The sequence below is a fragment of the Sphaeramia orbicularis genome, chromosome 9, assembly GCF_902148855.1.
Source record: "Sphaeramia orbicularis chromosome 9, fSphaOr1.1, whole genome shotgun sequence".
Taxonomy (NCBI): Eukaryota; Metazoa; Chordata; class Actinopteri; order Kurtiformes; family Apogonidae; genus Sphaeramia; species Sphaeramia orbicularis.
The window spans coordinates 46,101,127-46,116,796 of NC_043965.1; the positions used below are offsets into that span (position 1 = coordinate 46,101,127).

The following is a 15,670-nucleotide window of genomic DNA, read 5'->3' on the forward strand; positions in this document are numbered from 1 at the left end:
GTCTGAAACATTGTCAAAATAATGACATGTTTTCAATATGTCTTTTTCTGTCTCAGAAAAACAAACTTTTACAAAGTTATAAACGATTAATCAGTTAATCGAATTGATTAAACACATGTATTCCATTACAATTTTCCTGAATTGAAGCTTTTTTTCCCCTTAATTTCTCTGCTGTTAAACATTGGTTCCACTGTTGTGTTTCACACGGACGCTTATTGTGACGCACATGACTCCAGGACCGACACACAGTTGTATGTTCGTTCCATGTTCAGTTGGTAGAAGTTAGTCAGTTGGATCCAAATGTGTTGAAGACTGACCTGACAGATTGTTTATAGATGTCACTGGACTGGTTTGGTGTTGATTGTATCTATAGATATTTATATATATATACTCTTATACTGTTGTTATCGTTGTTAATTGATAGAATAATTGATAAAAAATAGTCAATCACTTCAGCTCTACATGCTAATAAGTACAACATGCAGAGTGTGGCTGTGAATCTGGTCATACCTGAGATGTATCAGGTAGCAGAGGATTTTCTTCCTGTCTAAGACTCCGCCCCCTGGCGTGGCCCCGCCTTTCCCCTCCACCCCCTCCTCCACAGGCACCAGGAAGATGCGGTGGCGCAGGAACGTCATGTGATTGACAGGCATGTCGTCGAAGTTGTAGGTCACCAGGAACATCTTCACCACAGTTTTGTTAGGGTTAAATAAGGTCTGTGGAGACGACGTCAGCGTTAGTGTCTGATTTCTACAGCGTCGTAAACACAGGCCAGGAACTGCAGAACCGTTCATTATATTAAACCTCCTCAGAACCAGGGAAGGAAAGACTTGGACTTTTTACAGGAAATAATTGCCTTGATTGAAACAGTGTGATGCAGCAGTTTTTTCAGATACATTTTTTTTCTTATGGGATGTCCTTCACAGTGGACAGTGTTTTTTTTTTTTTTTTTTTTTTTTTTTTAATTATTTTATTTATTTATTTTTTTTGCATTTTTAATTTTGGATAAAAATGAATCGCTGGGTCTCAGGAGGCTAAAACATCTAATAAAAATTATAACCCTGTAATTTTCCAGTGCAAAGTATGAGGATGAAGACATAACAGACAGACGTACCACTTGAATGGTCCCTGCTTTGGGGATGCTGTATCCTTTCTTTCCCAGAGGCTCCAGGGAAATAACCCCCTGATAAAGACAGGAATCACACACATCAAACACAATCAAACACATTAAACACAATCAAACACACACTCAGCAGGACCACAACAGGAGTTTACATTTAAAGGTTGGATCTGTGTGTGAAACACATCTGTTTACATGTAAAAACAAACAAACAAACTAAACAATTCATCATGACAGAAAAGAGCAAAGACCCTAAAATGAAACAGATGAAAGTGTAAACCAACTACGTCACATTCAGTTGAATGAACGGTTCAAAGACGTGAACTGAACTGAGCCTGTCCACCAGTTTATACACACACACACACACACACACACAGAAACACTGACCAGGAAGGGTGAGGGGGCGCTGTGCTCTGAGATGTCGTAGTACGTGACCTGTACGGGCAGGGTGGCGTGCTGTGGACAGTACGAGCCACTGGCGCCAATTTCTGCTGTGAAACCTTCGATCTGACCCGATGGCGAGAACCGCCCCTTCAGTATCGACTCCTGGGACAAAGAACACACCATAAAAGTCAGGCTGATGAGCCGTGGCTTCATTTAATGGAGTCCAGTTTGGCTGCTGCATCAGAACAACACCGACTTTAACTGTGAAATCCATAAAAGTCTGATTTGATGCTTTTATTGAATTGGAACCAAAACAGGGTTGAACGATGAATGTGTGCAGCCAAAGGACCATGTGTTGAAAACAGGAAATGATTCATGTCATTTTATCACTATTATCTGTCTTTAATTTTAAATGAAAAAAAAAAAATAGGACAAGAAAATATCTAAGCTATAACCACCAGGTGCCACTGTTTTATTCTTTGGATGAACTCATCCTGGGTGAGGCTCTGCAACAGCAGATCTGAGGCCAAAAAAAAACACAAGATACCAACTGTGGAAGCAACACTGGCCTGGCTGTAGTTTTGACAGAGGACGAGGTAAGAACAACACAAACACTTCAACACCTGCTTTATATGAGACAGTACTGCTACATCATTGAATATGTTTATAATAAATGTGGAAAAAAACCTCTGAAACCCTGTGGAAGACGGACAGTCACCATCAGAAACAGACTGAAACAAACACAGATGCACTAAAGCACAGGTGTCAAACATGCGGCCCGGGGGCCAAAACCGGCCCACCAAAGGTTCCATTCCGGCCCGCAGGATGAAACTGTAAAACTGAACCTGAACAGTCCAGGTTGTCAAAATCCTTTTGGTTCAGGTTCCACATACAGACCAATGTGATCTACAGCAAAAATAACAACACAATAACCCATAAATAATGACAACTACAAAATTTCTTTGTGAAAAATTATGTGGAAAAAATTTAAGTGAAAAAAATATTACACTGTGAAAATATTTACATTTACAAAACTATTCTTTCACAATAAAATGCAAATAAATACATAAATAAAGATCAACAACCCCAAATGTGCAATTTGAACAATATTCTGCCTGTTACTAAATGTTTGTGTAACACTGTGTGTAAATGTACATGAATAAATAATAAGTTGAGGCATAATATTGTTAAAATTTTGTAGTTTGGACCTAAAATTTGAACAATTTCTACAATATTACATCTTTTATTGCTGTAGAAGTTTTTCAAATTTTAGTTCCAAAATCCAAAATTTTCACAATATTCTGCCTGTTACCAAATATTTATGTAACATTGTGTGTAATATATACGTATACATAATAAGTCGAGGCATAATATTGTTAAAATTGCACTAATTTTTCACATGAAATTTCAGTTTTTTTAGGTTATTCACATCTTTTTTTGTAAAATGTAAATATTTTCATAATTTAATTGGGGTTTTTTTGTACTAAAACAAAAACAAAAACTTGAATTTGTCATTATTTATAGGTTATTAGGTCATTATTTTACTGGTCTGGCCTGCATGAGATCAAATTGGGCTGAATATGGCCCCTGAACCAAAATGAGTTTGACACCCCTGCACTAAAGCTACGACTGAAGGTCAAAGTTCATTTATGAACTCATCCCAAATTAAAACACAAGTCACTGATGACAAACAGGTCCATTTACTTTTAGACAGTGACACAGATGTTGGAATACTGCCTCCACAAACCACTTTAATTCAAGGGCTTTAACAAAAATACTGCATTAACCTTTTAGGAACTACAACCATTATGAATGTACCCGCTCCAGAACAGAACCGGGTCAACACAAGGAGGGTCCAACCCTTCACAGCTGAAGGGTTAGGGCACAGTTTAGGGTTGGGGTCAGTGCTGGCCTATGGATGATCCAGGACTCACCGGTGGGGTTTTAATGATCCCCTTTAGATTGACTGCCACTCTACATTTAAGACTTTTACTGATACCAGGGTGATCAGTCATTGCACCTTTTCTGAAGATGAACTTGTTTTACCTTTTTTTTTTTTTTTTTTAATCATTACTATTTAGGTACATGATTCAAGGTCTGAAAACATGGCAGCTGTCAACTTCAGCAAATCAATGCTAGAAATGATAACATTTTGATTTGGAATTTTTAAGTCAAACAAGATTGTTTATTTGCGTGAAACACACCTATAAACAGTACAAACTGATGGTCTGTTGGTTTTTGTCCAGAGCTGTCTGCATTTTTCTTCTCTCCCTGTATTGTATTAAATAATAATTTAATTCAGTTATGGTTTTAACCGTTCAATGATCTCATCAAAACCTTTTTTATTTTTATCTTAAACATCTCACCATCTCTGAAGAAGTACATTTTAATCTAAGTTTAAGTGTTGAACTCTCCTTGACAGTCCATTTTCACTCTCTGAACAGTGATGGCTTCTGGTTTCCACACTACGTTTCTAAAAGCTGCAAAACAGAACAAATTTAAGAAAAACAAATTTCAGATGTCATGTGACACTAGTGGCAAACTCTAAAAGGTTAAAGGTCACTGAAACCTCAGAGTGGAGGGGGACGTTCAAAGGACACAAACCCAGTTTGTTTTTCTCAGCCTCAATTTCATTTCCACCAAATTTAGACTGAATTTGAGTCACTGATGACACTTGTTGTTAGATTTAGCAACTTTTCAGACCCTAGCAACAATTTTTTTAAGTACCTAGAAACAAATTAAGCTGTTTTTTTTTTTTTTTTGGGGGGGGGGGGGGGGGGGGGGTTGTCTGTAAACTTTTCTCATCTTTTGTAAAGTGACTCAAACTAATGTTCCTGTAAATGACACTAAAAGATTTCCTGTGTCAATCTGTTCTTCCTGTCCCACATCGTTCATTACAATTACATGAACATTACATTTACATTTTATTTTTATATTTTTAATTTTTTTTACCTCAAAGTTTCCCAGTAGAGATCTGCTGATGGAAGATGACGGCCAACTGGAACGTGTGGACCGCCCAGAGTCTGCGTGTCGACCGCTGCGAAGCTGTCGACTGATTATGAACCAAAACAGACCAGTGGTTAGTGGTGAAAATGACACTTTACAAACACTCACATGTTTCTCAAACTCAGACACAAAACTCTTTCATTTGGAAAAACATACATTGTCCCCAGACTCCCATCTCCCTTCCCTCTGTTTACGCGCTTATTACCATTTAATGTATACACACATACTATATAACCATCTCATATGGGTGCTTCTGTGAAACTGGTCCTAAAAACACGACATGGGGCTAAAAATTCAAACCAGATGTGGACTAATGTTATGAAGCAAGTTTGGAAACACTTTGGGTCTGTTTTAAAAATAAATACTTACTGAGATAAAAGAGAAACTATTTTTCAGATAAAACACATTTTTATATTATTTTACATTATATTTAATACAAAAATCTGCATGTAACACGGTCAAAAGGACATGAAAATTACGCGCTACAATTTTTTGAATATCTTTCTTTTCTTTCACAGGTACATTTTGAAAATTGAACTAATTATGCAAGGCAGAGTGTTTCACAAAAATGACCGCTGTTGCAAAATCCTTTGCAATTTATATTCATTTAACTGGGCAGGTTCTGCATGTAACACAAGTGGACACGATGGGCTACATACAAAACCTGGAGTGAGACTGAGATTCATGACAAACCCACATGTCTGGATTAGAAAAACCATTACGATCATCAAATTTAGCACAGTGTCTTTATTTATAGTGCTATGTAAGACCATTTACAGCCATGTTTTCCAGATCAAATGCACTGACACTGATGGTAGTTTTTCCTGTCCCGATTTTGGTCCTATTTTTGGCCCCAATATTTGATTAAAAATTCATTAATTTTGGGATGGCTCAGAGCAAGAGTATAATTTAATTTTATCTGAGGCCATAATTAGGTACATCCTGGGGGGAAATATGTTTAAATTTCTCTTTTATTATTGGGTCTAAAAAGCTAATAAAGTGCCAGGTACCAAAATGAACCCAGTTTCAGAGAAGCACCCATACACATACAGTACATACTATATAACCATCTCATATACACACACATAGGATACTATTCCTGTGCACCTGATTAATCACTACGTAGGTGATTTTGCCATTTATCTTGTTATATTTGTAGTAAAAAATATGATAAAACCTGCTATGTGACTTTTGGCAAATTTTACCGCAGAAACAAAAAACTGTTTATATAAAAGGAGACTGCGAAATATGACAAAAAACAATCTGTTCCTTTAATGTTGGTACTTATGATGGAATGTAAACAACTTTAACAGGAGACTGAAACTTGAAGCTATAACAGGGGAGATAGCAGGTTGTTATTCCCAACCAAAAATGTCACTTAGCAGGTTTTATCAGGAAGCCGACGATATGCAAGATTGTGATGAAATACTCACCTTTTCAATCGCTGCCCGTTCTTTAGTCTCCTCCCTGGTCTTGTACAATCTGTTGCCGTCTGAACACAGAAAAAAGAAGCGAGGGAGAGGTGAATAATGAACTGTTCTCCCTAAATCTAGACAGATTTATGCCACAAACGGCTACAAAAAAGACGAAGTAGTAAAATAAGGTGTAGGATCCAAAATAAAGAAATGCAGGTGTTTCTGTCTGAGGCTCAGGGTGTATTTCAGATGTCCTCTTACTGTCCACTGTCCATTAGATGTCCTCTTACTGTCCACCAGATGTCCTCTTACTGTCCATCAGATGTCCTCTTACTGTCCACTGTCTATCAGATGTCCTCTTACTGTCCATCAGATGTCCTCTTACTGTCCACTGTCCATTAGATGTCCTCTTACTGTCCACCAGATGTCCTCTTACTGTCTATCAGATGTCCTCTTTCTGTCCACTGTCTATCAGATGTCCTCTTACTGTCCACTGTCTATCAGATGTCCTCTTACTGTCCATCAGATGTCCTCTTACTGTCCATCAGATGTCCTCTTACTGTCTATCAGATGTCCTCTTACTGTCCATCAGATGTCCTCTTACTGTCCACTGTCCATTAGATGTCCTCTTACTGTCCACCAGATGTCCTCTTACTGTCTATCAGATGTCCTCTTACTGTCCACCAGATGTCCTCTTACTGTCTATCAGATGTCCTCTTACTGTCCACTGTCCATCAGATGTCCTCTTACTGTCTATCAGATGTCCTCTTACTGTCCACCAGATGTCCTCTTACTGTCTGTCAGATGTCCTCTTACTGTCCACTGTCCATCAGATGTCCTCTTACTGTCTATCAGATGTCCTCTTACTGTCCACCAGATGTCCTCTTACTGTCTGTCAGATGTCCTCTTACTGTCCACTGTCTATCAGATGTCCTCTTACTGTCCATCAGATGTCCTCTTACTGTCCACTGTCTGTCAGATGTCCTCTTACTGTCCACTGTCTGTCAGATGTCCTCTTACTGTCCACTGTCTATCAGATGTCCTCTTACTGTCCACTGTCTATATCAGATGTCCTCTTACTGTCCACTGTCCATCAGATGTCCTCTTACTGTCCACTGTCTATCAGATGTCCTCTTACTGTCCACTGTCCATCAGATGTCCTCTTACTGTCCACTGTCCATCAGATGTCCTCTTACTGTCTACTGTCTATGAGATGTCCTCTTACTGTCCACTGTCCATCAGATGTCCTCTTACTGTCCACTGTCCATCAGATGTCCTCTTACTGTCCACTGTCTATCAGATGTCCTCTTACTGTCCACTGTCTATCAGATGTCCTCTTACTGTCCATCAGATGTCCTCTTACTGTCCACTGTCTGTCAGATGTCCTCTTACTGTCCACTGTCTATCAGATGTCCTCTTACTGTCCACTGTCTATCAGATGTCCTCTTACTGTCCACTGTCTATCAGATGTCCTCTTACTGTCCATCAGATGTCCTCTTTCTGTCCACTGTCTATCAGATGTCCTCTTACTGTCCATCAGATGTCCTCTTACTGTCCACTGTCTGTCAGATGTCCTCTTACTGTCCACTGTCTATCAGATGTCCTCTTACTGTCCACTGTCTATCAGATGTCCTCTTACTGTCCACTGTCTATATCAGATGTCCTCTTACTGTCCACTGTCTATGAGATGTCCTCTTACTGTCCACTGTCTATCAGATGTCCTCTTACTGTCCACTGTCCATCAGATGTCCTCTTACTGTCCACTGTCTATCAGATGTCCTCTTACTGTCCATCAGATGTCCTCTTACTGTCCACTGTCTGTCAGATGTCCTCTTACTGTCCACTGTCTATCAGATGTCCTCTTACACTCCACTGTCTGTCAGATGTCCTCTTACTGTCCACTGTCTATCAGATGTCCTCTTACTGTCCATCAGATGTCCTCTTACTGTCCACTGTCTGTCAGATGTCCTCTTACTGTCCACTGTCTATCAGATGTCCTCTTACTGTCCACTGTCTATCAGATGTCCTCTTACTGTCCACTGTCTATATCAGATGTCCTCTTACTGTCCACTGTCCATCAGATGTCCTCTTACTGTCCACTGTCTATCAGATGTCCTTATACTGTCCACTGTCTGTCAGATGTCCTCTTACTGTCCACTGTCTATCAGATGTCCTCTTACTGTCCATCAGATGTCCTCTTACTGTCCACTGTCTGTCAGATGTCCTCTTACTGTCCACTGTCTATATCAGATGTCCTCTTACTGTCCACTGTCTATCAGATGTCCTCTTACTGTCCACTGTCTATCAGATGTCCTCTTACCGTCCACTGTCTATCAGATGTCCTCTTACTGTCCACTGTCTATATTAGATGTCCTCTTACTGTCCACTGTCTATGAGATGTCCTCTTACTGTCCATTGTCCATCAGATGTCCTCTTACTGTCCACTGTCTATCAGATGTCCTCTTACTGTCCATCAGATGTCCTCTTACTGTCCATCAGATGTCCTCTTACTGTCTATCAGATTTCCTCTTACTGTCCATCAGATGTCCTCTTACTGTCCACTGTCCATCAGATGTCCTCTTACTGTCCACTGTCCATCAGATGTCCTCTTACTGTCTATCAGATGTCCTCTTACTGTCCACCAGATGTCCTCTTACTGTCTATCAGATGTCCTCTTACTGTCCACTGTCTATCAGATGTCCTCTTACTGTCCACCAGATGTCCTCTTACTGTCCACTGTCTGTCAGATGTCCTCTTACTGTCCACTGTCTATCAGATGTCCTCTTACTGTCCATCAGATGTCCTCTTACTGTCCACTGTCCATCAGATGTCCTCTTACTGTCCATCAGATGTCCTCTTACTGTCCACTGTCTGTCAGATGTCCTCTTACTGTCCACTGTCTATCAGATGTCCTCTTACTGTCCATCAGATGTCCTCTTACTGTCCACTGTCTGTCAGATGTCCTCTTACTGTCCACTGTCTATCAGATGTCCTCTTACTGTCCACTGTCTATCAGATGTCCTCTTACTGTCCACTGTCTATCAGATGTCCTCTTACTGTCCATCAGATGTCCTCTTTCTGTCCACTGTCTATCAGATGTCCTCTTACTGTCCACCAGATGTCCTCTTACTGTCTATCAGATGTCCTCTTACTGTCCACTGTCTATCAGATGTCCTCTTACTGTCCACCAGATGTCCTCTTACTGTCTATCAGATGTCCTCTTTCTGTCCACTGTCTATCAGATGTCCTCTTACTGTCCATCAGATGTCCTCTTACTGTCCACTGTCCATATCAGATGTCCTCTTACTGTCCATCAGATGTCCTCTTACTGTCGACTGTCTATCAGATATCCCCCAGATGTGTCCCCCACAGACAGGTTTCCAGGTGGACACTGGTCGTAAACACCACCCTTTTGTCAGAACATGCGTTGCTAGCCAACTTTATGCTACGTGCTAACCACTTGCCCACAGTGAACTGTTGCCTCATGGTTGGCATCCTGGTATGAGCTAATCTGTGATTCCACGGGCCGTCAGTGGAGCTGAACGTTGTTGTTCAGCTCATCGTCTCATCACTGGATTTGATTAAAACCACAGAGGGCGTTTTAGTCAATCCTCTGGCCTCTGCTTTGGTTTCCAGGTGCCACTGTTTCTTCTTTTCACTTTCCTCTGTGTTTGTGGGCTTCAGTCTTACATCTATCTCACACATACTAATCACTTCTAACCTCTATTAGCCCTGACCCACATACCCAAACACAGCTCTAACCCTAACCCTCTGTGTTCAGATATGACTGACCCTAACCCTAACCCTAACCCTAACCCTCTGTGTTCAGATATACCAAACTCACTTCCAGAACCATTTCGAAGGTGGACACATGCACATCCGTGTACGTATTTGTGTGTTTGTGAGTAGATGTGTTTGGGAGACACAAGCCCACTCATGGTTCTGAACAATAGACGTCCCCTCAATGGGCTTTATTCTGGAGGTACTCAGCCTGTTCTGGGGGGGGGATAATGCACTGGCCCCCACTTAACTTTTTCACTTTCACACATTCTCTTAGTTTCTCTTTATTTATGTTTCTGCCTCTGTCAAGGCTCTTATTCTGTATTCAGAGGTTTAGAAGTCAGATTTTCCTGGTCTATAACTCTGGTATTTGCATGCAAATCTTCACATGCTGTACTGTACTAAAAGTCAGTTTGAAACTTGGATTTAAAAATGATCTCTGCATTTTAACTCGAGGCTGTTTGAGAACTTCTGATGGGATTTTTCCCTCGTTATTTTATGAAAACAGAAATGATCACATGAAAATCCAACATTCAAAGAGCGTTATTGCAATTTTCTGGAAAATTGTTCTAAATAGTTCTAATCTCAAAGAGAACTGAAAGAAATAATAGAATTGGATCAACTGAAACTCCCCTGTTTGTTACATGGTGGATAATCTAAAATGATCTAGCCTTGCACACAGTCCAGTATGACAGTCTAAAATAACACACAGATACATACACTGAAATTGAAACTTAAATCATTTGCAATTAATATTCAGCCGTCTTTAATGGCTAACAACTGTGCACTAAGCTACTCTAATCACCTTATTTTGGAACAAAGGAATTTTTATTCATTTAAAATGAACATTATATTGTGTACGTAACACTCAAATGTATATTATATAGTCTTTTCTGTTGATTCTCTCTGATGTGTCAGAATTACAATTACAGGGATGTATTTTTATTTTTTTCATTATATCTGTCACTAGTACTGAAAAGACTAGGCATTAAGCCTCACAGTCAAGAATTGGGGAGGGTTTTCGGAAACAATGGGAGGAGTGAATAAAGTTCCATAAAACCTTCACTACTGAAGTGTCTTTATACCACATGGATAACAGATAAAGTCAGCATTAGCTCCCACTGGAACCTGCAGGCTAATATCAGTCCACCTGAACCCCAGTGGTTATGGTGCATCTACTGCAGCCGTGCGTTGGTGTTTACCTTGGGCCGGTCCCATGGTGATGGCAGCAGGTGGTTCCAGTACGGCGCTGCTTTAGCATCAGTACTACGACAGGAAGCCAGGCCCAGCCCTGGAGCCAACAGGGACAACCTGCTCCTCTTGGAGGTGGAAGGGCCCTCGTCCTCTGAACACGACTCCCCGGTGTCACTTGGTGACAACAGCCTCTTTTTGGCCGGATAATGGCCCCCAGACGACAAACGGTGGCCGTTACTGGTGGGGGTCTTCTCCCAGGAAGCCAAACCTTTAGAAGATGATGAGGCTGTCTGAGTGGCGCTTCGCTCAGGTGGGGAGGATTCAAGTCCCACCTCCCATTCTGTGGCCTCCCCCGGTTCCTGCAGCTCTGTGTGGTGTGGGGGGGAGAAGGGTCCTGGAGGACTGGTGGGGCTGGCGGGGCTCCGGGTTTCATATGTAGACATTTCAAACAGGTATGAGCTGGGCTGACCTCCGGCTGAGACATTACTACAGCCGTCATGTCCGGGGCTGCCCAGTGAGAAAGGGGGGGTTCGGCCACTGCTCGGTGGATCAGTCCTGGGGGAGTTTCCAAAAGAGTCACAGAGGAGTCCGTTAAGGTCACACATTGGGGGGGATTTAGGTGAGAGCGGAGCAAAGACATCTGGAATAGGTCTGTCATGATTGTGCTGAGTTGGCCGTCGAGAGGGGGTGTGGCTTGGTGAGAGCGGTGGAGACCTGGGGGACAGCCCCCCCTCAGAGTCTCTGTGATCCACCTGTGTGCAAGGGTATCGAGAACTAGGGCCCATCCCAGAACCTGGGGGAGGGGCGGGCCCACACAGCGTCCCTCCTTCCAGCCCCTCCTTATCTGTGGAGTCACCAAGGTGGGGGCGTTTGTGAGTCAAGGGGGGGTCTTCTAGACCCCTTTTCACACCCAAACGCACAGGCCTCTGTTGTTCAGCATGGGGCTCAGTGGAGGTAGAAAATCCCCCCAACTGGGAGAAAATGGAGAGCTGGTAAACCTTCTGGAGCCGTAGTTCCTCCTGGCCAAAGAGCCTGGGAGCCCCGGGTCGGACCCCCGGGTCCAGACCCTGTGTGGGGGCTGTGGGGGGAGGCAGATCCCCCTCCTGGGCTGGAAGATCTAATGGAGCCTTTTTGTGGGCTAACTCCACGTGGATGTGCCGCATGGTTTCTATGGTGCAGGGTTCAGGACTGGACCAGGGTTTGTGCAACAGCGTCAAGTACTGGAGGTCCAAGTGAGCAAGATGGTCCACAGGAGGAGGAAGATCCACAGGAGGACGAAGATCCACAGGAGGACGAATGCCTAGAGGTCCTGCTTGGATGTTGTCATGCAGTATGAATTAAGAAGATGAACTGCACAGCACCTGAGAGGAACCACATAGTGTATGACACATCAATCAGGAAATCAAAGCATTAAATTCACCCCCACCTCTGTCTGCAAAAAGATTATCTTCCAGAACAAAATCAGTTCTGTCATATTCTTTTAAGAAAATGCTTTGTCAGAAGTAGTCAGGCGTGTTTATGCTGAACATGTCTACCTGTTGGTTTTAACACACTGACCTAACGTGTGAAAAATTCACATGTTTTGTCATATAAATAGAGACACTGATGTCAGGACTTTGTCATGCCATTGTGTAAGATATAACATATCTGAACAGGGTGTTGGTAGCGGACTCATGCGCTTAAAATATAATTGGAATAATAAATAATTATGAAACTAGTTTGACTGAAAATATAATTGTAAAATAGGTCAGAACTTGTGAAGCCATTTAAAAAAATACAGACGCTTAAAGGCATTTATGGAAAAACCAGACATACTGTAAATCCAACATCAAATAAGCCTCAAATGTCTCCTATGGAACTGACAAGTACATCAAGCGTATGGTCTCACCTCTGAGCCCGTCCTTGTCTAACAGTGTGGACACACATCTGGGAGGTTGTGTCCAAAATGGCCTAGTAAAAGAACCCATTTGTCTCCATGGTAACAGCCAGGGAACAACACCAACATCCCAAGATAGGCGACCAGGAAACGAGTCAGGACTCCAGACGGGGAGCAGGAGTGGAAGAAATGAGCACAGGAACTATAATCTGAAGGGTGAAAAACAGATGAGCGGTCTGTTAGTGAATAAAAATACTATTCTATGTTTAGAGAAATAAGTAATAATGGACTACAGCATCATGGAGATACAGCTGGGTATGTTTGGTCTATGAAGGTTAATGTAACACAGGACAGAGCGCTGGTGTCAGACGGTAGTGTTGAATGAAAACTCACCGATGGGGGTGAGTGTCAGCGATGCAGGACAGGACGAAAAGTCTCTGAGCAGAAAGGACAAAGATTTCTACTGGGCTTTCCTTGAGTGTTGGCCCATAGCCAGACACGCCCTCCCTGAACACCTGGACGTGGGGCGGGGCATCGCAGTGACATCATGGCCGCAGCATCACATCTGGAATCTGGACGAGACACAACAGACACAAATGATTTTCTTTTTAAAATTTTTTTATTTAACCAGGAAACATCCCATTGAGGTGAAGAACCTCTTTTACAAGGGCAGTCCTGGCCAAGACAAGATTACACAGCTAAAACCCACAGAACGCACACATTTGACAATAAACACTTAGCAAAAATAACATTTACAATCAGATTAAGAAAAACAAGTACAAGTTATAGAGTTGGCCTCAAGAACTCTCAGTTTGGACTTAAAAGAGATGAAATGATTTTCTCGCCCGTTACTCTGTATTTCCTTATGTTTATTGTTTATTTACAATTTGCACAAAACTTTCCCTAAAGAATGTCCAAGCTATGTCTACATCAGGAATCAATTTAATTTTCTTCCAATCAATATTAAACAAATCATGAAAATAAGCTTGTCATGAAAGTGTTTAAGGTTCCTCTTGTAGAGGTTCAGATTTGGGTACCTCGGAGTTTCTAATCGCAGCAACAACACAGTGGTGACTTAAGCTATTGAAGAAAACGCCCAGAGAAAAGAATTTATGAGGAACTAGGGATGTAACGATATGAAAATTTCATATCACTGTTATTGTGACCGAAATGATCACGGTTATCGTTATTATCGCGGTATTGTTGAAATTGTGCTCAAAACGTTCAAAAAGTACTAATACACACATTGAAATAATTTAACCAAGTTGTATTTTGAAAAAAAAAAACCCAAATAAAATAATTGGCACGATGTACGTTCTGTTGGAAGAAACATTCAAATATTAACCCTTAGTGATCTGAGCCTAATTTGTCCGTTTTTCAGTACTTTTGATTTCGCCTTTATATACAATATAAACAAATGTTTACTATACCCATGTTTGGTATCTTTTTTTTTCAGCACAACTTCATCTATATCATCTGCCTATTATTTTTTTCACTATAACCTACTATAAAAACATAAAAGGACAGAAAACACAAAAACATATAAAATCCGATTTGAAAAATGTATATAATTTATTGCATAAATAACACACAGATGCTTAACGAACCTTTTCAGTGACTTTAAAAGTGAATATTGGTTCCAGATATTAGGTATATACAATTAAAATTGTAATAAATTAAAACTATTCTCAAATATTTGACATAAAAGGATAGCTTTACATAGGGTTTTTCCCCTAAAAGTGCGGTAATCAAACACAGTTATCATGTTAATTAGAATTTAAATGGTAATGCTAACCGTCTGCAATTTTACCACCATTTATCGTTATACCAGTAATCGTTACATCCCTATGAGGAACATTTGTCAAATCAAATCAATACAGGTGGACTTGTCAGGATTCTGAGGGTTCAGCCGAGTGGGTAGACTGACCAGCTGGGTAAGATGAATGGAATCACAGAAAGATTTAAAATCATCAGAAACTGTTGATTTGAACTCTTTCTGTGATGAGAATCAAATGACTTATTACTCCATTCAAACCATAGAATCACACAAAAGAGGCACAAACATGGAACCTTTGGAAGGGAATGATTCAACCTGTTACTCAACATCTGTTACTCATTGCACATATCATTGGACAATGGGCTCAAACTAAAACCATTAATAAACAGTTAACTTATTTGGGCTCAAACTAAAACCATTAATAAACAGTTAACTTATTTGGGCTCAAACTAAAACCATTAAAAACTTCTTTTCCAGAACCACGGGCCTCATCTCAGAACCTCAGACTCTGGCTCTGGAATCAAACACATGGAGGAAAAACTAAAAACACTTATGTTTCCACTGTGGTACCAAACGGTGCAAGGCCTGTTTCCTGACCCACTTGGACCAGGACTTGGGAATGTAGAGGGGGAGGAAGATGGAAGAGAGGGTGAGGGGGGGGGGGGGGGGGGGGGGGTGCAGTGAACTACCGTCACCATGGCAACCAGCACCCCAAGGATAACAGCCCGTTTGTACTGAGCCACAAAGAGAAGCAGAGACAGAGACAGTGAGACAGTGGGTGGTGGTGGGGGGTTAGGGAGGGAAGGGAGGGGGGCAGAGATCTTCAAGAAAATATCTACAAACAACAACATGGCTGTTCTTCATAAGGTGTGTACGAGAAAACAAAAATCACAACAAACTGTTACTGACACGATGCCTCCCCCTTCCCCCCCGAAACCCCCAAAGGCTAAAAAAGAAAAACTAAAGGAATCCACAGGAGAAAACACTAAATTCAGTGTCATTTAGCAGAAGAAGCAACTGAAATGTGTTCCCATTACGATGCGTATGACAACCAGTTCCTTCACACTGATGTAAAAGCCTCTGAATCCACACGAACTATGACGGTTTGTGTCAGACTG

The 15,670-nt window shown here is 41.4% G+C and overlaps 1 protein-coding gene across 2 annotated transcripts in view; it reads right to left on the bottom strand.

Moving 5' to 3' along the window:
* The window catches only part of atosb (atos homolog b), a 62,678-nt gene that overhangs the window by 1,115 nt on the left and 45,893 nt on the right, over window positions 1-15,670 (bottom strand). For both annotated transcript variants that reach the window (XM_030144127.1, XM_030144126.1), the window contains 8 exons: window positions 13,169-13,347; window positions 12,788-12,984; window positions 10,908-12,260; window positions 5,944-6,002; window positions 4,457-4,556; window positions 1,508-1,666; window positions 1,115-1,183; window positions 511-716 (listed from right to left, as the gene is read on the bottom strand). In XM_030144127.1, coding sequence (XP_029999987.1) covers window positions 511-716; window positions 1,115-1,183; window positions 1,508-1,666; window positions 4,457-4,556; window positions 5,944-6,002; window positions 10,908-12,062 — 1,748 coding nt within the window. In that variant the 5' untranslated portion in view covers window positions 12,063-12,260; window positions 12,788-12,984; window positions 13,169-13,347. The remainder of the gene's footprint in view (window positions 1-510; window positions 717-1,114; window positions 1,184-1,507; window positions 1,667-4,456; window positions 4,557-5,943; window positions 6,003-10,907; window positions 12,261-12,787; window positions 12,985-13,168; window positions 13,348-15,670) is intronic.